This window comes from Misgurnus anguillicaudatus, chromosome 22 (genome assembly GCF_027580225.2).
Source record: "Misgurnus anguillicaudatus chromosome 22, ASM2758022v2, whole genome shotgun sequence".
NCBI classification, from domain to species: Eukaryota; Metazoa; Chordata; class Actinopteri; order Cypriniformes; family Cobitidae; genus Misgurnus; species Misgurnus anguillicaudatus.
The window spans coordinates 46,916,149-46,940,965 of record NC_073358.2 but is presented as its reverse complement, the minus strand read 5'-3'; the positions used below and the strand labels follow the sequence as shown (position 1 = coordinate 46,940,965).

At 40.1% G+C, this 24,817-nt stretch overlaps 1 protein-coding gene across 2 annotated transcripts in view; it reads right to left on the bottom strand.

Annotated features, from left to right (window-relative positions):
• mapk1 (mitogen-activated protein kinase 1) overlaps positions 1-24,817 on the bottom strand; it is a 60,257-nt gene that overhangs the window by 15,500 nt on the left and 19,940 nt on the right. For both annotated transcript variants that reach the window (XM_073861113.1, XM_073861112.1), the window contains exons 2-5: positions 5,464-5,646; positions 4,305-4,494; positions 4,011-4,127; positions 1,410-1,524 (exon numbers count right to left, since the gene is read on the bottom strand). In XM_073861113.1, the coding sequence (XP_073717214.1) occupies positions 1,410-1,524; positions 4,011-4,127; positions 4,305-4,494; positions 5,464-5,646 (605 nt within the window). The remainder of the gene's footprint in view (positions 1-1,409; positions 1,525-4,010; positions 4,128-4,304; positions 4,495-5,463; positions 5,647-24,817) is intronic.

Sequence of the window (24,817 nt, the reverse complement as noted above, 5' to 3'; positions counted from 1 at the left end):
AGACGATTGAACAAACAAATGACCATACGAACAAACAAACAAACAAACAAAGGACGAAGGCAAGAAAGAAACAGAGAAATCTAGAAAGCAAAAAAATAAATCAAGAAAATGAGAAAGAAAGAAAGAAAATGAGAAAAAACGAAAGAAAGAACGAAAGAAAGAAAGAAAGAACGAAAGAAAGAAAGAACGAAAGAAAGAAAGAAGGGAAAAGACGATTGAACAAACAAATGACCATACGAACATACGAACAAACAAACAAACAAACAAACAAAGGACGAAGGCAAGAAAGAAACAGAGAAATCTAGTAAGCAAAAAAATAAATCAAGAAAATGAAAAAGAAAGAAAATGAGAAAAAACGAAAGAAAGAAGGAAAGAAAGAAAGAAGGAAAGAAAGAATAAAGGAAAGAAAGAAAAGAAAGAAAGAAAGAAAGAAAGAAAGAAAGAAGGGAAAAGACGATTGAACAAACAAATGACCATACGAACATACGAACAAACAAACAAACAAACAAACAAACAAACAAAGGACGAAGGCAAGAAAAAAACAGAGAAATCTAGAAAGCAAAAAAAATAAATCAAGAAAATGAGAAAGAAAGAAAGAAAATGAGAAAAAACGAAAGAAAGAACGTAAGAAAGAAAAAACGAAAGAAAGAAAGAAAGAAAGAAAGAAAGAACGAAAGAAAGAAGGGAAAAGACGATTGAACAAACAAATGACCATACGAACATACGAACAAACAAACAAACAAACAAAGAATGAAGGCAAGAAAGAAACAGAGAAATAAAGATACAGACAAAAAGAATAATAGAAAGAGAATGACACAGAAATAACAAAAATAAAAAAGAACAAAATATAGAAAGCAAAAAAAAGAAAGAAAATGAGAAAGAAAAAGAAAGAAAAAATGTAATAAATGAGAAAGAGCGAGAGAGAAAAGGCATGGAAAAAGAATGAAAGAAATAAAGAGAAAGACAAATTAAGATTGAACGAACAAATGAAGAATAAAAACTAAAAAAGAACAAAAGAAAGAAACTGAGAAATAAAGAATCAAACAAAGAGAATAATAGAGAAAGAAAGAGAATGACACAGAATTAAAGAATGAAATAAAGAAAGCAAAAAAATCATGAAAATGACAAAGGGAAAGAAAGAAAGAAAGAAAGAATGAAAGAAAGAAAGAAAGAAAGAAAGAAAGAAAGAAAGAAAAAAGAGTGAGAAAGAAAGAGAAGAAAGACAAAGATTGAACAAACAAATGATTATGCAGACAAAAAAAGGAAGAAAGCAAGAAAGAAACCGAGAAATAAGGAATCAGACAGAAAGAATAATAGAGAAAGAAATAAAATGACACAGAAAAAAAGAACGAAATAAAGAAAGCAAGAAATAGCAAAATAAATCCAGAAAATGAAAAACCTAAATTCACCTAAAATGTGGTTTAGCTGATCCAGGTAGTGTTTCCCAGGAAAGATGGGTCTGTTTGAAAGCATCTCAGCCAGAATGCAACCAACTGACCAGATATCAATAGACTTAGTGTAACCCTAAAAAAAGACAAAGAGAAAATGTGTTTTAAACAGCTGCAGTAACACAATCTTTATTAATATATCATTTTGTAATTTCTATGTTCATATCTAATCTAAATACAACATGGTAATGTCAGAGTACATTTTTAATGTGCAATGTAAGCTCCATAGTATATGAATACGGTAATCACTTAGTAGCAAACTACTTTATTAAAACAAATATTTTAAGCTACATTTACACGACAACTATTGTACCAAAAAAGAACGCGTACAGGAATATTTCACATACACACCACAACGTAGTAAAAATGATCCCTGTTCACATTTATCTGCAAAATGACTAAAAATGCTGTATTAAGCATAACATACCAGTAGTTGGCGATGTTACTTTATAAAGAAACACTATGAGCCAGCTCAGATACGCACTCTTCTACAGAGCGTTATGATGGTGTAAGCATCAAGCAATTTTGTTTGTACGAATGATGAGGTAGATTTATTACTACAAATGACCCTGGACTATAAAACGAAAAAAAAAAGTGGTAACACAAGTGTGAAGAAGAGAAAGCGGACATTTCACAAGACTTTAAGATGTCAAATAAATCTTTGGTGTCCCCAGAGTACATATGTGAAGTTTTAGCTCAAAATATCATATAGATAATTCATTGTAGCAAGTAAATGTGGCGTTTTTGGGTGTGTCCTTTTAAATGCAAATGAGCTGATCTCTGCACTAAATGGCAGTGCCGTGGTTGGATAGTGTAGATTAAGGGATGGTATTATCCCCTTTTGACATCACCAGAGGAGCCAAATTTCAATGACCTATTTTTTACATGCTTGAGAAAATTGGTTTACCAAAATTAAGTTGCAGGATTGTTCTTTTACACATTTTCTAGGTTGATAAAAGCACTGGGGACCCAATTATAGCACTTAAACATGAAAAGGTCACATTTTCATGGTATGTCCCCTTTAATATACTCCGTATCTTGAGTAGCACAAACACAGTCCTGTAGGCCGCCACTATTGTTATGGCCATCATGTACCGTATTTTCCGGACTATAAGTCGCTCCGGAGTATAAGTCGCACCAGTCAAAAAATGCGTCACGAAGAGTAAAAAACATATATGTCGCACTGGACTATAAGTCGCATTTATTTAGAAAATTGTTATTCTTTTGGGGGGCATTTTGTTTGTTAAGTCTTTCTCCATTGTGTGTAAGTTAATGTTTTAGTTAACAGTTTTTTTTTTTCAGGGGAAGGCTACAGGAGCAACATATAGCGCCCTCTCGTGGCTGTAGACAGTAATGTTTTCTTTTGGTTTATGTTAAGCCCGGGATACACTGCACGATAATTGGCTGTCCCAGATGAAAGATTGCCATCGTGAAACTATCGTCGCGATTTCTGTGATCGTGGCTCTCCATCGGTGGTCCTATGTCGTACAGTGAGAGAGGTTCAAAGACGGCCGTTTTCCCGGTCTTGCGTCCAAAGATAGCCTACGATAGTTTTCTGGCAGTGTCAGAAATTCGGCATGATCATCGCACAGTGTGTTTGCTGCTACGACCTGCGCGCCGGTATTTGTTTACCACGAGCGCATGCTGGTGACGTTACGCAACGTGTGACGCAGCCGCCGAAGCTTCCGTGTCATCATCGTACAGTCTACACGCCTCTCGTACCCGAGTTTAAACTATACATGTCGCACAGTGTGATAAGGTAATGATCTTATAAGAGGACAAAAATCGTGCAGTGTATTCCGGGCTTTAGTCAGTATGAATTAATTTTGACATATAAGTCGCACCTGACTATAAGTAGCAGGACCAGCCGAACTATGAAAAAAAGTGCGACTTATAGTCCGGAAAATACGGTAATATAAGGTGACCAGTCCCGTTTTTTGGTGTTCTGTTCTCCACAAACTCACAACAAGAAAAAGATGAAAACATTACCAGTTTTTTAATTCATAGATATAATAACAACTAAGATTTTAATGATATTTTGTCCATTGAACTTAGAAATGTTCCTCCTTTTCATTTAAAAAATCTGGTCATTTTAACTCTTTTTTGGAATTATCTCAGCTTTTTGCTCAAAATATTGTATTTTTGATATATTTTATATATTTAAAAAAGAAAGATTTTCAGGAAAGCTTGAAAATCATAAAAAATGCTGCCGCTGACTAGCATTTTTTAAAAAACACTAGTGAGGAAAGACTTAAAACGCATAAAACGTTTCCAGCTTTTTGGTTGAAAATGTCATGTAAAGTGACCTTAGGGGTCGCGCCTAAAAACGCGTGAAAAATGCTAGGCGCGTAGGTTTCTGTCACATCGCATGCGGCATTCTGAAAAGTTGAGATCTTTTTAACTCGAAAAAACGAGCGCGTCGCACCACGTGCACGTCCACATTTGAAATAACGAACTTGAATGGCCCCATAGACAATAATGTCATTAGCCAGAGTAAGGGACATATACCTTAAACATGTATTTGAAGCATTAGACTAATAATTCATGAAATGAATACCTCACCTTTGAATTGAGCATAATCTCTGGTGCTCGATACCAACGTGTGGCTACGTACTCCGTCAGGAACCCAGTGTGGTCGTGGTCTGGATCCGCCACCCGGGCAAGCCCAAAATCACAGATCTGAAAATATAGGGTAAAAAAAAGTACTATTAGACGATTTATATAATAGTAGTGTAGCTAAAATCACACCTGACAAAACGAATAATAGAGTAGTTTCGGACAAATCGGATGAATGATGTGCCCAAAAAATGATATTGTGGTTCATAAATGGAGTAATGAGGTGAACCTCTGCCTTACCTTGAGGTCACAGGTAGTGTTGAGCAACAGGTTTGAAGGTTTCAGGTCTCGGTGGAGAACATTCGCCGAGTGTATGTACTTCAGACCGCGCAAGATCTGGTACAAGAAGTAACAGATGTGGTCATTGCTCAAATGCTGCGTCTTTAACAGCTTGTACAAGTCTGTCTCCATCAGGTCCTGTACGATATAGCTGTGTTGTGGCAGCGTTAAGGTTAAACAAAGCTTTGCGTTCAGGAAAGCGTTCTGACATAACCTTGTTGAAGTACACTCGCTTACAGTCGAGATTTCAGCATCAGATATTTTAAGAAACCCACATTACGTTTTATCCGTGAATCTTCTTTAGGGCTCTTGAAAGAGCTAGTCTGTTTCCTCCTACCTCTATACTCAAATACTTCAAAATCACATTTCCACATTATCCACACTCTCACTTTCATCCTACACTTCTTTAAATGCAGCCTGAAATTACCCATCTGATATTTTTAAATAAGAGTTGCAGTCGGTTTTTGCAGTTTATGCAAGACCAAATTCATTTTAAAACTGCAAATATAATCAAAAATGACTCTGCAATTTTAATAACTCAAATAACTTAATGGTCATGTGTTATGATGAAACTCATACAGGTTTGTAACAACATGAGGGTGAGTAAATGATGACACAATTTTCATTTTTGCGTGAACTATCCCATACATCAGCTTATTAAGCAGCATGAACCGACTAAAGCAATACAGTACTTAGATCATGCAAACTACTCATACTCTCCACACGCCCACCGACTATTGATTCCTGACCTAAAATTAACTCTTTACTACAGAAATTTGCACCATATCTGCCTACGCATCAGGAAACGAGAGCAATGTGTGTCTGAGCCAGGGTTTTCAGTCTTAACATGAACATTTAGATATAGAAAACCTTTTTCCGAAACGGTCAAACCCAATTTAGCGATCCATTTCCTCCTGATTGAAAGAAATCTTATTAGGTCTATTGACACGGGAGGCTGATGACATCATTATCATTACATCATGCTAGAGATGCATTAGCTTGGCATGTACAGCGTGCTTGCTTTCAAAACATGACCGCTAATGCATCGAACCAACAGTGTGTGCATCTGGAAGCTTTTTATACATCGTGTGTCTGTTTGTTGGCCGGAATAAAAGGATACACATCTTTCATTTGGTCGATGGTGGGGGCGCGGATGATGTCGTTGATGCCGATGATGTTCTCATGTTTGAAGCGGAGCAGGATTTTAATCTCGCGGAGTGTCCGCTGACAGTACGTCTGGTGTTCGAACGGGCTGATCTTCTTTATGGCCACTCGCACTTTATTGTCCCGATTGTACGCCGAGCTGGAGAGAAGCAAAAGGAGGAGATAAAATAACAGACGGTCAGTTCAAGCATCCTTATTCTGGTTACATTAAAGTAAATGCAATTAAAGTACTTTGGCTCAGCTTCCATTTAGCCAAAGCCAAATTGTTAGGGTTTGTTTCAAGTTTAAATTTGTCATGTGTACAGATGTCAGATAACAATTTATACATTAGGTCTTCAACCAATGCTTGAGCTTTCAACTTTCAAAGTTAATATAAGTACAGAAAAAAAAGTGTTAAAGGGATAGTTCACCCAAAAATAATTTTTGTACTCATCCTCATGTTGTTACAAGCCTGTATTAATTTCTTTGTTCCGATGAACATGAAGGAAGATAATTTGAGGAATGTTTGTAACCAAACCGACCAAAACCCCATTGAGTTCCATAGTATTCTAGATTATTCATAGAGTTTTTTTGTGATTGTTGTGGGCAAAAATCCTTGATATTGCAGCACGTTTTCTTAAAAAAAATGTGATGAAACTGCGTGAACTTGCCAAATCTGCGTAAACTGCGTGAACTTGCCAAATCTGCGTAAACTGCGTGAACTTGCCAAATCTGCGTAAACTGCGTGAACTTGCCAAATCTGCGTAAACTGCGTGAACTTGCCAAATCTGCGTAAACTGCGTGCACTTGCCAAATTTGCGTAAACTGCGTGCACTTGCCAAATCTGCGTAAACTGCGTGCACTTGCCAAATCTGCGTAAACTGCGTGAACTTGCCAAATCTGCGTAAACTGCGTGAACTTGCCAAAACTGCGTAAACTGCGTGAACTTGCCAAAACTGCGTAAACTTGCCAAAACTGCGTGAACTTGCCAAATCTGCGTAAACTGCGTGAACTTGCCAAATCTGCGTAAACTGCGTGAACTTGCCAAATCTGCGTAAACTGCGTGAACTTGCCAAATCTGCGTAAACTGCGTGAACTTGCCAAATCTGCGTAAACTGCGTGAACTTGCCAAATCTGCGTAAACTGCGTGAACTTGCCAAATCTGCGTAAACTGCGTGAACTTGCCAAATCTGCGTAAACTGCGTGAACTTGCCAAATCTGCGTAAACTGCGTGAACTTGCCAAATCTGCGTAAACTGCGTGAACTTGCCAAATCTGCGTAAACTGCGTGAACTTGCCAAATCTGCGTAAACTGCGTGAACTTGCCAAATCTGCGTAAACTGCGTGAACTTGCCAAATCTGCGTAAACTGCGTGAACTTGCCAAATCTGCGTGAACTTGCCAAATCTGCGTGAACTTGCCAAATCTGCGTGAACTTGCCAAAACTGCGTGAACTTGCCAAAACTGCGTGAACTTTGCGAAAACTGCGTGAACTTTGCGAAAACTGCGTGAACTTTGCGAAAACTGCGTGAACTTGCCAAAACTGCGTGAACTTGCCAAAACTGCGTGAACTTTGCGAAAACTGCGTGAACTTTGCGAAAACTGCGTGAACTTTGCGAAAACTGCGTGAACTTTGCGAAAACTGCGTGAACTTTGCGAAAACTGCGTGAACTTTGCGAAAACTGCGTGAACTTTGCCAAAACTGTTTGCAGCTTTTTCAGCTTTTCATTGATGTTCACGTTGCATAATTACGTCACTTCCTAACATTCCCATGACAACAGGGGACATGGCTGCGCATGTGTGAAGTAAATGCAACATTTTTTAACTTTCTGCCAAGACATATATGACTTTTTGCTACGAAAATGCGGGGATTATGAAATCAAGCAAGCTTGCATATTTTGCGAGCAGAAATCTGCAATTTATGCGGCGAACGTGCTGCGTATTTAAAAAAATGCGGCCTTTGGCTGATTATGCATTGAATCATGCGATCGCATAATCACATTTTTCTGGAGGGCCTAAAATAATGACCGAATTTTCATGTTTGGGTGAACTATCCCTTTAAAAACAGTGTATACAGTGGTTTTAACACAAAAATACAAAACTGGACAAACTGAGGTGCCAAACCTTTAGCGGTTTCTTCATGCTTGGTCTTTGTGACTCTTTAGACATGAATGCAAAGACATTTACAAACATAACGTCAATGCCAAACCCTAATTTGCATCAGGACGGCTGCAGGCTGCAGACATACCTTTTAAAAAATTAACCATGCTTTTAGTAACCATGGTTTGTTGGTGTATTGATTACCATAAAAAAAACTAAGTTTTACTATACAGTAACCTTAGTTTAACCATTGGGTTAGTTTTAGTAGCAAAATATTATTTTGTAACTGTAGTACTATAGTCAACTAGTTTTTGGTTTCAACTGTGGTGAACCATGGTTAATTTCCATAACGGACTGTTAAGCTGCGTGCACAGTGCACACCACCACCGACTAGTAATGGCAAAGCGATGCGATCTCGTTCATATTAGTGGAAGCTTGGTGACTTTCGGCGTCAAAAGCGAAAAGAAAATTTCAACTTCATGCAAATGAGGACGGACTTTCGGAGCGACTGCCAATGGGAGTGAAGCAATTAAGTTCACGTCATTCGTCTTTCAGTTTTCAATTTACTGAGAGGATGGCTACTCATTTGTTTATAATCCTTAATAGGACAAACAGAATTAGGAACACCTTCTAAACGACCTCATGAAAAGAGACAGGCACCCCACGGTGACAAGAGCAGTGTCCCAATTCGAAGGCTGCGACCTCCGAAGGCTGCGACCTCCGAAGGCTGCGACCTCCGAAGGCTGCGACCTCCGAAGGCTGCGACCTCCGAAGGCTGCGACCTCCGAAGGCTGCGACCTCCGAAGGCTGCGACCTCCGAAGGCTGCGACCTCCGAAGGCTGCGACCTCCGAAGGCTGCGACCTCCGAAGGCTGCGACCTCCGAAGGCTGCGACCTCCGAAGGCTGCATTCTAATGGTGCGTTCGGAAAAAAGTCAATCGTTAACTGTTAACGAAATAACATCCTCTGAGGGAGGAGCTTTGTATAGACACGCCTGTTCTTTGCGACAGTTTCTGCCGACAGCATGTTGCATGACGCGACTTCCTTAAAAAGACTTTGATGTGAACCCGCGTCTCCAACATAAACACCAAAGCTCAACATGTCTGAATCATGTTTTCTAATCTAGGCCACGGCTCTGATAATGTGCTTTCATCACCAAACATACTATATTTGTTTTGATAGCAGTTTTACACCATCACGGCTGAAAAACCGTTCTGCACTGGAACCGAACTAAACTCATGGCTACAGCACCTGCAATGCGCACACACGCTTTAAGGGACAGAAGCGTGTATAGACAATGAGAGAAAGAGGTAAAGATAGAGGGATACCGCAAGACAGCACAGAACAGAGAAAAAGAGAGAGGCATGGTTTCCACGGAGACGGACAGGCGAGACTTTGCGGTTAGAGTTATGCAACAGGCCGTTGCCATGGTAATGTGAAGGTGGGGAGGGGGTGGAGACAAGCAGAACATTCGTAGTGAATTTACACAAAGCTGTCACAATGCCAGATACCCTTGGTCTACAAGAAAAAAAGGGAAGGGAAGAGAGAGAGAGCAAGCGAGGGAGATGATGGTGTACCATCAAGCCACCAAATAATAAGGATGTCTATAAATAAGTCGGATCTGAATGCAAACTGTGAATCTTGATTTTGGAGCTGAAGATAAACAAATGTAAAGATCACAACAGGGTTTCAGTGTAAAGCAAGAGGGATGTGCTCTCCACAAAATAAGTATGTTTAGGTGTCTTAAATGACCCCTTTATATTAAAATAGACACTACCTGTAATTGAGGGTATCACCTGAGTTTAAACTATGGCTTTCGGTTGGCACAATGGCAAAATTATTCTCTAAACGCTGTATGATTTAAGTTAACCCCACTAAACCTTTCAGGAACATGTCTTTCATGTTTTACTTAAAAAATTTACCAAAAAAATGTTACATGAAAAGAATGAAGCCTTGGTGCAACATCACAAATTGGCCCTGTCCCAAATGGCACACTCTGGACTTGTGGACGTCCTCAGAGGCCACACTTTAATGACATCATGCAGACCTTAGGGACCCTTAACGCAAGTCCACAAGGGTACACCAGAGTCATATTTTGGGACTCAAGCATCACACCGGAAATAGGAAGAGAAGTGGTGTGATCTGTTGTCTGATTGCTCTTTTGGGTTGGTAAAGTGTGTGGAGCCTGCATCAGTGCGGGCTTCGCTGAAGACCGGATCAAGGGTGCAAAGGGGGCGCTGATAAGCACACTTCAAAGCGTAAAAATGCCAGATGTGACACACTACGGACTCATAGACTAATGCCGCGTTCACACCAGCCACGGTAGAGGCGTCAAGCACGAGTGATTGCAATGTTAAGTCAATGTGAAGACGCGTTGATGTGCGTCTGGAGGTCTCGCGGCGCGAATAAGGCGGTTAGCGCGGAAAAACACGCCGCGTTAAACCAATCAGGAGCTTGCTGTAGTAGTGACGTGATTACGAGATGCGAGCGGAGTCGCAGAAGCCCCTCCCATGAAGCGAATTTCCACATGAATGTCTCGATGACTAGAATTTCACACGCGAATGAAGCGAGTAAACTGCAAATGTTCAAGCGGAAAACTAGATGCGGTAGATGCGAATTTGACGCCTCAAACTCGGCTGGTGTGAACCCATGGTAAGCGAGCATGTGCAATTTAAAGATGCAATGTGTAATTTTTAGAAGGATTTCTTGACAGAAATGCAAAATAATATACAAAACTACATTATCAGGGGTGTATAAAGACCTTTTTATAATGAACCGTTATGTTTTTATTACCCTAGAACAGTGTTTCCCAATCCTGGTCCTCGAGGCCCCCCTGCCAGAAAGTTTTAGATGTCTCCTTATTTAAAACACCTGATTCAACTAATCAGCCTACTTCAAAAATGGTAAACATGTCTCCCTAACAAGCTGATGAGCTAAATCAGGTGTGTTAAATAAGGAGACATCTAAAACTTTCTGGGAGGGGGGCCTCGAGGACCAGGATTGGGAAACACTGCCCTAGAATGAGACGTTTTTATCTACATACACAGAGGGTCCCTTTACGTGGAAGTCGCCATTTTGTGCCACCATGTTTCTTCAGAAGCCCTTAACGGACAAACTTTTTTTACTAAGGCGTCTCCGACGATGACATGTTTTCGGGTGACGGCTACCATAGCTTCTCTGCGCGTTTCAAAAGCGAGGGGTGAGCAGTGGACTGAGAAGTGGAATGCAATTCACAACCTAACCACTAGTTGCTGTTAATTAACACACTGCACCTTTAAAGCCACGAAAGTCCACATGAAGTGCGCCATTTGGACAGGGCCATTGTCAGTATACATCAGGGAACAACTGGTGGTAAGTGCAGGGGATTCGTGAGTTACAATTAAATAATAAAATAATTATATCTTAACTCTTTCCCCGCTATTGACGAGATATCTCGTCAATTAAGAGAAAACGCTTCCCCGCCAATGACGAGATTTTCCGTCTTTCCGCAATACCGCTATTATCCACCAGGTGGCGCCTGTGTCTGCATGCCCGTGTCTGTTTTAAAGATCGCTCTGAATGGGATCTCTATGAAAAGTCCGTCACAAAAATGGAATTATCTCTGCTTTTTGCTCAAAATGTGGTGTTTTTGCAGAAACCTACCCATATTCAAAAGCTGATTACAAAAGAACTACTGAAGGTAGGATGAAACGTTTTTTTTTTTTGTTTGAAAGCAGAGGGCCTGTTCTTTCATTTGGTATATTGTTTGTTTATATATCTGAAGAAGAACATTTTCTGGAAGGCATTAAACTTTGGTGAAAATCATGAAAAACGCTGGCTGGTAACTTTTTTAAAAATGCTGGCGGTAAAAGAGTTAATAAATATCTTAATACTTTTATTTATATATAATTTATATTTATTTATAAATTTATTTATCTATCATGTGACCATTCCACAACAGTACATTATATCATAAAACTGAGCTACATTTTATGTAGCAATAAAAAATAAAAAATAAAAGTTCAATAAAAGACTAAAAGTTTTAGCGATTAGTTGTTATGCAGCCCTAAATGAAAAATCCCATCAAAGAAGAATCCAGAACTTTTTCAATTGTCATTATGCAAGCACAATGAATTTGCATAAAACACAATGAAACTGGATATTGCACAACCAACCTGTGTCAACAACATCATTAAAGAAAACAGAATGGGAGTGCATGTCAACTAAATGTCGCAATACAATAAACCTTAAAGAGCACCAATGATCCGATTCACAATTTTACATTTCCTTTGGTGTGTACATGTGTATGTTAACAATATGCAAAAGGTACAAATCCCCAAAGTAAACGATGACGCGAGTTATCGTCTCCAACGTAAAGACAAGACCGACATTATCATAATCCCCCCCGCTTCGGCCTGTAAGTTAACTCCTGTTAGCATTGCATTGTGAACGAATCTTTCAAACATGGTAAGGAGCGTCACATTTCCTGCTGATATTCAGAATATTCAGGCCAATCACAGCGTACAGATTAGCTGGCCAATCAGAGTAGTGAAATCTGAAGCCACAAAAATGTACAGTATGTGGAAAATAATGTGTTTTTTTAACCATAAAACATGCAAACACATTGTATTATACCAAATACACAAAATAACATTGTTTTTAGCCAAGAAATAGGTGCTTTTTTATTTTGCAACGAAATGTGTCCAGGAAAGCTCTTGATTGGTTTCGCCACATTTATATGTTTTATGTGTGTGCTTTACGTGAGCATTTATAAAAGATCACCCTGTGCAAGGTTCCTTAAAGTCCACACACTAAATAAACCTGACATGTTTCGTATAAATTCACCTTTTTGAGGGCGGAAGCATCTTAGACTTCTCTAAATGAGGTTGAGACACCACAAGTGTGGCTAATCCTTTTCTTTCTGTTCTGAATCCAGAAAGCCTCCACATTTACAGCTGTGCCAGTAAGAAGCTTTTCACATTCAACAAACCAGAAAATCATCAGGACGTTAACTAGACTGAACGCCTTCACCAGTCTTTGGAGACTGAAGGAGGAGATCAAAATGTTCTCACCGATAGATCATTAATTTCACAAACTAGATTTTGGGTGCTGCGGTGTTGTGGGTGGATCTTGAGGGTTTTTTATAACGTTGGTAAGCTGTTGCTAGGGTGTTTGACATGGCTCATTACTAAAGAATTTACAAAAGAACTTAACTATTAAAAATAAAGGTGCTACAAAGGTTCAGCGATGCCATACAGGAACCATTTTTGGTTCCTCAAATTCAGTTGGTGGCTCCTAAATAAAGTTGAATACAAAGTTTGTTAAATCCTTAAAGACCCACTTATGTGTCTTAAAGGATTAGTCCATTTTCTTAAAAGAAAAATCCAGATAATTTGCTCACCACCATGCCATCCGGGGTGTTGATGTCTTTGTTCAGTCGAGAGGAAGTTATGTTTTTTGGGGAGGACATTCCAGGATTTTTCTCGTTTTAGTGGACTTTAATGGACACCAACACTTAACTCAACACGTAAAACAGTTTCAAAGGACTATGAACGATCCCAAACGAGGCATAAGGGTCTTATCTAGCGAAACGATTGTCAAGAAAAATAAAAATATGCACTTTTAAAGCACAACTTCTCGTCTAGATCCGGTCCAGCGCGACCTAACGTAAATGCGTAGTGACGTAGGGAGGTCACGTGTTACATATATAAAACGCACATTTGCGGACCATTATAAACAATACACCGACACAAAGACATTAAATAGTATCATTCCAAAATCAATCCACATACAACAACGTCGGAACGGTCTTCTTTCTCAACACACTTGTAAACACTGGGGCGGAGTTTCGCGTTCGTCCTCTGTGACCTCTTGACGTCATGACGTATTGCGTGAGGTCACGCTGATGCTTTCAGGACCGGAGGAATATAAGAAGTTGTAGTTTAAAAGCGCCTATTTTTTATTTTTCTTGTCAAAAATGACAATCGTTTCGCTATATAAGACCCTTAGGCCTCATTTGGGATCGTTTAGAGTCCTTTGATACTCCGTTGAAAAAACTGTTAAGTGTTGAGTTAAGTTTTAAGTGTTGGTGTCCATTAAAGTGAGAAAAATCCTGCAATGTTTTCCTCAAAAAACTAACTTCTTCTGGACTGAACAAAGAAAGAAATCAACATTTTGGATGACATGGTGGTGAGTAAATTATCTGGATTTTTCTTTTAAGAAAATGGACTATTCCTTTAAAATGCACAGCTTTGTTTGATGGCATGCACTGACATCATTTTCACCAAAACAGGAAATAAGGGCAGGGCATATTGGGCAGCTCCTCCCCTTTTAATTTACTTATCATGAATGATGTCATAAAAATCATTGTTCTGAATTGAGAGAAGTGTCAGACTGAAAGTTTTGAATGCCTTTATCGTATTTTGTCAATGCACATGTATGGCATGTTCATACTAAAAAACAATAAAAATTTAATTTTGATTTCATGGGGACTTCAACCTGACCAGTAGTAATAGTGATGCTTGCCAACATCTTTCCTCTACCATCAAGCCTGCCAATCCCAACAAGCATTCCTACTTATATTACAAGACTAAAGCAGTGTTATTTTTCACCCTCTTTCAGCTCTTTTCTGGCATGCCTTGACAAAGTCCACAACAATTAAAAAACATGCAAAAAAATAAAACAGGCAGTCTTATTTTCTTTTTCTTTCTTCTGCTCTCTCTCTTTCACACTCCACTCAGTGCGGCTGGTTTGCGTGAGGATAGATTGACATCCTTGGCAGAAGCGTTGCCATGGAGACTAGCACTGTGGCAGAATTTGGCATGGAGGCAAAACCCAGACAGTAGCCACAAGTGCGTTTGCGCAGGCATGTGAGAGCTTGTGTATATTTATTGACTGATTTACGTGTATGTGCACATGCATATGGAGGCGTACAAAAGAACATACAATTATCCACACATAATGTGACCAATCAGGCTTGGTTTTAAAATAGTCAAGGCCACATATATAACAAACTTACTGTGATTTAACTACTTTATACTTTACAATAAGGTTGTATTTGTTAACATTAGTTTATACAATACTTCTAGAATCTAGAGCATTTATTCATATTACACTGTAAAAAATTCCTTGTTGCACTTCAATTTCAAAGTTTCTATTTACAATTAATTTCTTGACTAGTGAGGAGTTGCTAAATTGTATGTTTAATTGCTTAAATTTTATTTTTTTGAACTTAAAGCAACATAGTCAAGAAATTTGAAATCAAAGGAATACTCAGTTTTAGCCACAAGTTTTGTGATTGCAATACCAGTTTTGGCCACAATCCTACACACTGTCACTTTAACAAATACAACTTGTATGTATGAAAAATGCTACCATACTGCAAAATACTCCAAATTATGATTTTACCACTGTCTGAAGTCTCTGATGCTGTAGAAAGCTTTACAGATTTCTAATCTGGCCTAATTCAAAACCAAAACAGTTTGATTAATTTAGATTCTCCAAATACATTAAAGGACAAGTTTGGTATTTTACACTTAAAGTCCTGTTTTCAGATTGTTTATGATGAAATAGAACGGTTTTGACTAAAATTTGGACATATGATGCTGGCCCGAGAATTTTCGGGTGTTTGTTGTATCACCTCCCACCTCTACAATGGCTGCATAGGTGCACTGGAACAATCCCCCCCAAAATGCACCAAACTTCCGTCTACAAAGACGTGAAACCCACCGAGTGGCCAGGGGCGTTCACCGACACGCTCACACAAAAATCGCTGCAAAAGATGCCCTCCAACAGGTTTTATCGTAGTTTTTTTCCTACTCCATTGACTTGTATTAGATGTGCTGTGTACGGTATTACTTCACTGCCGGTAACGTTGTTTGTATTCTTGCAATTGGCAAAGGCAGATGAGCGCCACCAACTGGGCTGGAGTGTCTATTTTACAAGCTCTCAACGGAAGAATATACGGGAGTGAGGCATTTGGAAAAATGGGTCCACAAGTTTACAACGAATGCTAAAAAACCTGTTGGAAAGCATCTTTTGCAGCGATTTTTGTGTGAGCATATCAGTGAACACCCCTGACCACTCGGTGAGTTTCACATCTTACGGTCTTTGTAAACGAAAGTTTAATGCATTTTAGGAAGGATTGTTCCAGTGCACCTATTCAGCCATTGTAGAGGTGGGAGGTGAAACAACAAACACCCGAAAATTCTCGGGGCAGCCGCATATGTCGAAATTTCAGTCAAAATCATTCTATTTCATCATAAACAATCTGAAAACCGGGCTTTAGGGGTGGGCGGTATGAGCAAAAATTAATATCAAGGTATTTTTCACTCTTCAGCCGGTATAACGGTATTACGGTATGTTGCCATATGAGATAAAACATTTTGGAGTCACACTATAGTAAACCTTAGTTAAATTACGGACAAAATTAGTATTTTTAACCTTATGTTACTAATAAGTGAGGGATTGGACATAGACATGATTTTTTATCTTTTCCCATTTTTTCCTTTAAAAGTGCCATTGTGTGGATGGGTGGACTCATCTTCTTATGCATATTGTCACTAATATGGGAAGTATGAAAGTATGGAAATTAGTATGATCATTTGCTGGCAGGCTATGTGCCTTATTACAATGTTTTACGCTACATCCAACAACTTTAAAGCTTTGTGCTGTGTATATCTTGTGTCTGTTTGATTTATAAATATACAAAGAACAAGATTTTCTTTTTGTTGTTAATATGAACATCTGATGGGAGATGCCATCTCACTTTAAATTAGTATTAATCCCTGAACGCATTAATGAATGCAGTTTATTAATACAAGTTAGTTATATTAATAAATGTATTTATTGCAATTAATTTAATTAACCAGCAGATTCACATTGCCAAAAACACTCCACTCATACGTTGTATTGTTTAATAGCCTCTCTAATTAATAAATCTGCATTAAGAAAACGAAATTTACCATTAAAGGCTGTTTTTAATATGTTTGGTATTTTGTTTACGTTATCCGCTAAAGGACTCGGAAAGCGCTATTCATTTAACCGTAACTCCTCGACCATTTGCGCTATCAAAAAAGGAATGGTTGCTAAAAGAAGATAAATTGCACTTTTTGGCAAATTATGGTTTATTACGGTAATTTCTTGCTTTCCATCCTCCAATCGCTTACCTGGAGAGCGCGTGCAGGGCGCAGCAGAGAGCAGATCTGAGTGAAAAGGGAGTAACACCGTTAAACGACTTTGAAGCAGTGAGGTAAAAAAAAAGCCTCCTAAATGTATAACACTGTTGACGCGCTGTTGGTGCCTTGGGACTCGACAGCCCGACTGTTTAAGTTGATTTTCAATAAAGCAGTGTTGATTTTGTTCGCTTCTGGGTCCTGTTTCTGAACCTGGTAACTTAATGCTTAGGTAAGCCACGGGTTTGTTTCTCGCCAAACTCGTTGTACAGATCACAACACCTGAAATATAGTCTTTGGCAGGATTTGCGTGAGTAGTTGTATGGGACCACTATCTGTCAAAATTTGATTGATTTATGACCCCCTTTGACAGGGGGCGGGACAGTCGGTCAAGGGCTGTGCAGTCTGTCCAGTTTCTGGACTGTCGTGTATCGGGGGCTTTAGACAGCGAGTATCCTGCGCGTGTTTTGCGATGTGTCAATCGGCTCGTTGTTGTTCCTGTGTGTGTGTTTTATGTCAAGCCTATGCTGTCATGTTTATTGCTGTCAAAAAATAAAGTTTATAGTTTTAGACTGCGTAGTTTCACAAGCGGTCCAGTGCTGTCAGCGATCTCTCTCTCTCTCTCGCCCCCACTGCGCGTCTCGCCCCAGCGCGTCTCACAGCGTGTGTGTGTGTTGTATAAATGGGTGTTATAAGATAGGCTTGTTTAAAACAGGTTATAGGTTTTCAGTGAATGAAAAGACTTTGGTTCTGTCTTAACCGTTAAACAATGGCTGGCGCATTTAATACCCCTCCGGCTTCTGGTATGGAGATGGATGAAGATGTGACTTTTGCGCCCAAGAGGGGTGTGGGGCATCGTGTGCGTTTGACCGAGTTTTTACATGATTCGGAAGACATGGTAAAATATGAATTTCTAATGGCTGACAAACGTTTGGGGTACTACGAGTTTGACAAGAAATTGCGCACTGTAAAGCTTTACAGTGTGGAATCTGGTGAGAAACAAACATACGGAGATCCATGCCTTTTTCTCCCTGCTAAAGACTGGTCCTTGTTCTACAAACGTATCTGGAAAGATGTGCAAGAGTTTTGTGATCGACCGTTGTACGTTGGAGAGTGGAATGGTGTGACCCGGGGGATGCACTATCGTGTTGTCGCCAACCAGTGTAAAAAGAAACTTGATGATTGTGTCTACATTTTCACCTGTAGAGACGTATCAAAGATTTCTGAGTATACATGGCCTATCCCGGAGGATGAGCACAACAACCACTACGATCTGCAATTCATTTTCCAGTGGCGCGATGTTCGTGTGCTTGGAGATGTTTTTGCACACATTGACAAAATGTTTAGATGGTGCAAGATGCGTGACCAATACAATGCCGTAAGAGTTAAATTGTTTGACCCCCGTGGAAGCATGGCGGGGACCGGCGAGATGCCGTCTCCGCCCACTTACTACAAACATTAAAAGACCCCGGACCACAGACCCCAGACACATTGATTCAACATGTCTCAAGACTTTGAAACTCCTTACCACACCGTCATAGATACACCCGATACCATGGATGCTCCCCCGCCAAGTGCTGGAGACACCGCGGCTATTAACAGCTGGCTGGATGAGTTCTGCATAATATCTTCTAATATCAGATGTTATCTGTTAACAGTTTGGATATCAGAGGCAAAGTTTGGATATCGTTGCAAAATATATAGCGGATCTCCACGGTACGCTTATACTGCATTAGAAAAAGTTTTAAACAAATATGGCTTATTTAGATATTTATCCTAATAACGTGTTTTTATCTGTTTACAGACTAGGATACAGACCACAACGCTTTGGACGTGTCTTTAAAAAAGAGAAAAATCAGAGACTTTATGGACTTGACTTCGAACACTTTAAACATTTTGTGACATATTGGATTTAAAACATTTCGGATACTGGATACCTGTGTTGATTTGTCCACAGAGCTGGTCGCTTTTTAAAATCACATGGGTAAGTGACTATTATAAATTGTTTTGCTGTTGTTTTAAACTTATGTTCTTAATACCTATTTGTTTTATTTTTCATCGTTTATATAATCCGTTTTTATACTCATTTGTAGAGTTTTTTCGCTGTTTTATATATTGTTTGTTTTTGATATTTTATACTCGTTATATTTTTTGGTTTAGTTTTATTGTGTTTACATTGTTTGATTATTTGAATATTTTGGGGTTTCACAGTGTTTCCGAATATTGTGGTAAAATGGCCCAAAAACGTTATTCCGACTCTGGTTGTGACCAGGCGAATAAAATTATAAGGCGCGATCAATCCACGTTTGATATATTTGATTATGAATTGGGAATGCAAATACTGATAGAAACTGTCAGAGCCATGAATGGAAATCAAAGTAATGTAGACGGATTCGCAGACTTGATAAGTATGGTCGATCCCCGTTCACAGCCCCCTCCAGAGCCGAGTATGGTCTTAGATCCTGATGTTTTAAATACGCATCAGGTTTTTGAGATTCCAGAAGATGGTTTTATAAATCAACAGATTGAACCTGGAACTTCAGATACTGCTTTTATCAATAATCAAATTGAACCACAGGTTCCAGGTTCTGATCTAAACGATCAGCAGGTTCTCGATGGGGCATCCGAGAATTTACATGTTCAACACGGTGGTGAGGGGTCGGACGACCCCCATCATAATTCTGAAATGGCTGATATGGGTCTAACCCCCGACGATGTTGAGAGGCTTGTGAGAGACGGAGGTGAATTTAATGGCTACACCATCGTTCCTCGTACAAGATTTAACAGTCTGGAAATACTTAGGAGTTTAAATCTGAGGTCAATAGCTTCTACAGATATGGCCTCGTACGTTCTATTTCTGGATGGTGTTCTGAATGAAATAGTCTCAATATCTAGAATATTTGCGGGCGATGGGGGAGTAATACATGTATTATTAAGTGGAGAAACTTTAACATCCGACGTAAATGCGTTGCTTACCGCCGCCAACGATTATAGCGTCTCCGCGTTCACAGATCAGCTTGAAAATATCATGCAGAGCAACGCAGACGTGTGCGTTGATGACAATCTAATGTTAAAGGTGTCTATTGTCAGAAGCAAAAACGGCGGCGCTCGCAGAAAATTCCGTGATCTAGCACACAACGAGGTTATAAAAAGAAATAGAATGAATCTTTTTTCCCCCGCTAATATGTCTGACAAGCTATGCTTTGCACTTTGTCTGGCACACTTTTTGAATCCCCAAAAAACAGACCCCGAACCAGTGCCCATAGCCGCCTCCACTCAAAATGCCGCTGGACCCCCAATCCAAGACATGACACGCTTCAATGACGTCGCACCGCTTGAGAGACTGCCAAACATCAAAACCGTAGTCCTCCACAGATCAAGCACGGGTGCCCCGGAAAAACACATGACCAAAGACAAGCCCCACCACAAGACGGTGTTTCTCTATCTGTCCGATAGTCATTATTTCATGATAAAAAATTTGAGGGGTTTTATCGGGTGTAAATACGTCTGCGACTATTGCTACAACGGCTTTTCAAATAAAAGGAATCATAGATGCATTTACGCATGTGACATATGCAATGCCCCCGACTGCTACAAACACCCCGCGAAGACGATACACTGTGGTGATTGTTTGAGGTACTGCAAATCAGAATACTGTTATGAGATGCATAAAAAACCAGCACTGAGTCAGCAGTTTGCCCAGTGTGACGTGACCAAATACTGTCCGACATGTAATCGATGCTATTACATTAGCGGTGATAAACCAAAACCGCACAAATGCATGCCGGAGAAGTGCCTGCATTGTGGCATGGAGATGATACCCGATGGGGATCATCAATGTTTTATTCAGCCCTTAAGGCTCGAGAAACCCAGTGAGAAATACATCTTCTATGATTTCGAGACTCGTTACGAGGGTGGTAAGCATGTTGCAAACTTTGTTTGCGCCATCACTTTTGCGGGTGAAGAATTCACAGCAGAGGGCCCCGACTGCGTCGCACAACTCGTACAGAGATTCAGACACCCTAGGTACACCAACTACACGTGGATAGCCCACAACGCTTCTGGTTTTGACAATTTTATTCTTTTGGAATATTTCACAAAGGTGGGGCTCGCTCTTAAAATCACGATGCAAGGATGTCGTTTGATATTAATGTTTGACGAAAGCTACAAGCAAAGATTTCTCGATAGTTTCTCATTTCTCCCAATGCGTCTAGCCAAGACTGCATCTGCCATGAATCTGACCTGTGCAGAGAAGGGGTATTTTCCACATCACTTTAACCGGGTGGAGAATGAAAACTACATAGGACCATATCCGGACAAAAAAATGTACGGATATGACACAATGTCAGAGAAGGAGAGGGAACAGTTTGATGAATGGTACAAGACCGTAGAGGGTGAAGTCTTTGACTTTAAAAAAGAGCTGGCTCTTTACGGCAAGAACGATGTTGTTTTGTTGAGAGAGGCATGCATGAAATATCGTGATGAGTTTATACAATGCACAGCACTTGACCCCTTCAGATACACAACTCTGGCATCGTGCTGCATGGCAGTGTACAAGACCCATTACCTGCAGAGAGACACACTAGCGTTGACGCACAACGGCGCCTACCTGACTAAAAACAAAGCCTATTCAAATGCCTCCATCGAATGGCTTGAATATGTCAGCCATTCGCGTGGGGTCGATGTCCAGCACGCGTTAAATCGTGGCGAGATGTCGTTCGGATCCTACCATCTGGACGGTTATTACGTCAATAACTGCCAAAATCAAAACCAAAATCATATTCATAACAATAATAATGAAAGACACGATCTGTAATTCCTTTGTTGTATGTGGCACAGTCACTCTTGCAAATTTAAAGAATATTACATTCATCCTGTGACAAAATTGACGCACGCTGTACACAGAAGACAGCATGAGGCCAAAATGGAGGTTTTGGAGAAGGCGTATGGGTTGAATGTCGAGGTGATGTGGGAGTGTGAATGGAACGCTGCTAAGCGGACTGATCCTGACGTAATCGCCTTTATGGCCACTTACACGCACCCCGAGAGACTGAAACCCCGCGACGCTCTATTTGGCGGTCGTACTAACGCGTACAAACTCTATCATAAAGCCGCTGAAGGTGAGAAAATCAGATATGTCGATTTTACAAGTCTGTACCCCTTCTGTCAGGCCAAGAAGTGCTACCCGATAGGGCATCCCCAGATAATTTTAAAGGATTTTGAACCCCTTGAAAATTATTACGGACTTATCAAAGCATCAGTGTTACCCCCAAGAAAACTGTTGCACCCCGTGCTCCCATACAGAGCCAATAATAAACTGAATTTCCCTCTCTGCGCAACCTGCTGTGAGGAGCAGAATCAGACGACCCCCTGCGATCACACAGATGAGAAGCGAATGCTTTCAGGGTGTTGGGTCAGTCTCGAGCTGTTAAAGGCTATCGAGAAGGGTTACGTCGTGACAAAAGTGGATGAAGTGTGGCATTTTCCCCAATCCTCAGAGACCTTGTTTTGTGAATATGTCAAAACATTTTTACAATACAAGCAAGAGGCCAGCGGGTACCCCGCACACGTAGTGACAGATCAGGACAAACAGGCATACATTGCTGATTACTTTGAGAAAGAGGGGATACAAATGAATCCTGATAAGATAAGCCTTAACCCCGCGAGGCGTTCTATCAATAAGTTGTTGCTAAACAGTTTGTGGGGTCGATTTTCTATGCGAGAAAATCTCCCCAACACTGTGTTGCTCTCAGATCCGGAAGAGTTTACGAGATACATTTTTGGCATGGCGTACGAGATTAAACACTTTTCGTTTGTGTCAGACAAGGTAGCTCTAGTGCAATGGATCCATCCGGACGGCAAAGGCGCGCGCACGCGTGACATAAACATATTTCTCGGCGCCTTTACTACAGCCAACGAGCGTCTAGAATTGTATGATCTTATGGACAGGCTCAATGAGCGTGTGCTTTACAGCGATACAGACAGCGTGATTTTCACGTCTAAAGACGGCGACTGGGATCCTCCGTTGGGGCCGTATCTAGGTAATTTGACTGATGAAATTGGGGATGATGATTTTGCGGTCGAGTTTGTGTCGTGCGGGCCAAAAACATACGCCTACCGCACCGCAAAGGGGCGCACGGTCCTAAAGGCCAAAGGCATCGTGCAAAATTATACAAACTCCCAAATTATCACATTAGACACACTGGTTGATCTTGTCCGTGATTATGTTAATGAGGGTGATCCTGACAGACACGTGCTAGCCTCTGCTGACAGCATTGTGATGAAGAAAATACACCTCAAGCTCCACAACTATACAGTTGTTAAGAAGTTTAAGCTCTTATTCAACAAGCGAGTAATAAACAAAAACGTATTGACTACCTTTCCGTTTGGATTTTGATATCGTTTTTGGGCATAAAGGTGTACGGGATGCTAAAGGCCATGACTTTAGGCTACAGCATCCCTTCTCTTTAATTGTAGCAGGTCCATCCAACAGTGGGAAATCAATCTTTGTTAAGATGTTGTTGGAAAATGCTGTAAATTTGATTTCTGAAAAGATTGAGAATATTGTAATTATATATGAATGTTGGCAAAAAATGTATGAAGAAATATCAAAAATGTACAAAATTAAATTCATTGAAGGGATACCGCAGACTCTGAATGACGATCATTTGTTTCCTGTTAATAAAACATCTCTGCTAATTCTAGACGATGTCATGCGTGATGCTTCTGGAAACATCGAAGTGGAAAAGGCATTCACTCAGTATGTACACCACAGAAACTTGAGCGTTATTTATATTGTACAGAATTTATTTTGCCAGGGAAAGTCGAGCAGGACAATAGCTTTGAACACAAATTATCTAATTCTTTTTAAAAACCCCAGAGACACAAATCAGGTCATGGTTCTAGCCAGACAGATGTACCCCGGAGAAACAAAATATTTTATGGAGGCTTACAAAGACGCCACCAGTCAGCCTTTTGGTTATCTTATGATTGACTATAAAGCCAAAACACCGGAGCTGTATCGTCTCAGAACAGATTTGCTTTCACCGTATCCAGTGGTGTACGTCCGGAAAAGAAAACAGAGAACTTGAACATGTCTGATAGACTTTGTAGAAACCTCCCTCTTTTAAAACTTCTATTAAAATCAACACCCAAACAGAGACGCGTTATTCTACAATCTGCTACGGATGATCTCGTCGTAGCATTGTGCGAACTAGCTCTTAATTTATTACACGGACATATACCCCTAAAACATGTACAGTACCAAAAATTGAAAAAGAAGAAACGTGAGTTAAAAATCGTTGCGGACAAGAAGATTAGTGTCGGAAGAAAGAGACGTTTGATAAACCAGCAGGGGGGTTTCCTTCTTCCCCTCCTAAGCGTCGCTATCCCTTTTATTACAAGCCTGATTGCCTCTAGATAAAGACCAGAGAATGGAATTTGCGGAGAAAATGTATCTAGTCCCACAGCATCAACTGGATAAACTAAAGACCGAATCGCCTCGCGAGTCTATTCAACAGAATGTCGAGAGCGACATGGATGAATCTATACGAAATATTTTGCACAGAAATGATTTGGACGCTTATGAAAAGGCAAAGTTGTACTCGAACGCCTTACAGAGATTTTTAACAATCGCCAAACACAGAGACCGGGAAGTCAACACTTTAACATTAAGCCTTCCCCCATCTGATCACACAGATAAGGAACAAACTACTTTGGATGTTAAGGATAATGCCCCAGACGATGTTGTGGCTGATGTGTTAAACAACGCACCGCAAAAAAGTTTAAAAAACATCAGGTACATTTTAGATAAAATGTCTAAAGCTAAAGATGTAACTTCATGGACAGGTTCAGGGGAATTTGTGTTTAGGGGAAGTCCTATACATGGGTCCCATTTGTTTGATTTGGTGAAAAGCGTTACCGCATCGCATAAGATCAGAGACGAACACAGACCTGTAGGTTGGTCAGAGTTTTTAGAGGCGATCTCGTTGTTGAATTTGCCTTATTCTATACTACCAAACCATGCCGTTAGACAGGCTGTTCAGTCTTTTAAATCGGGGACATCACCTGGTGTGTCGGCTC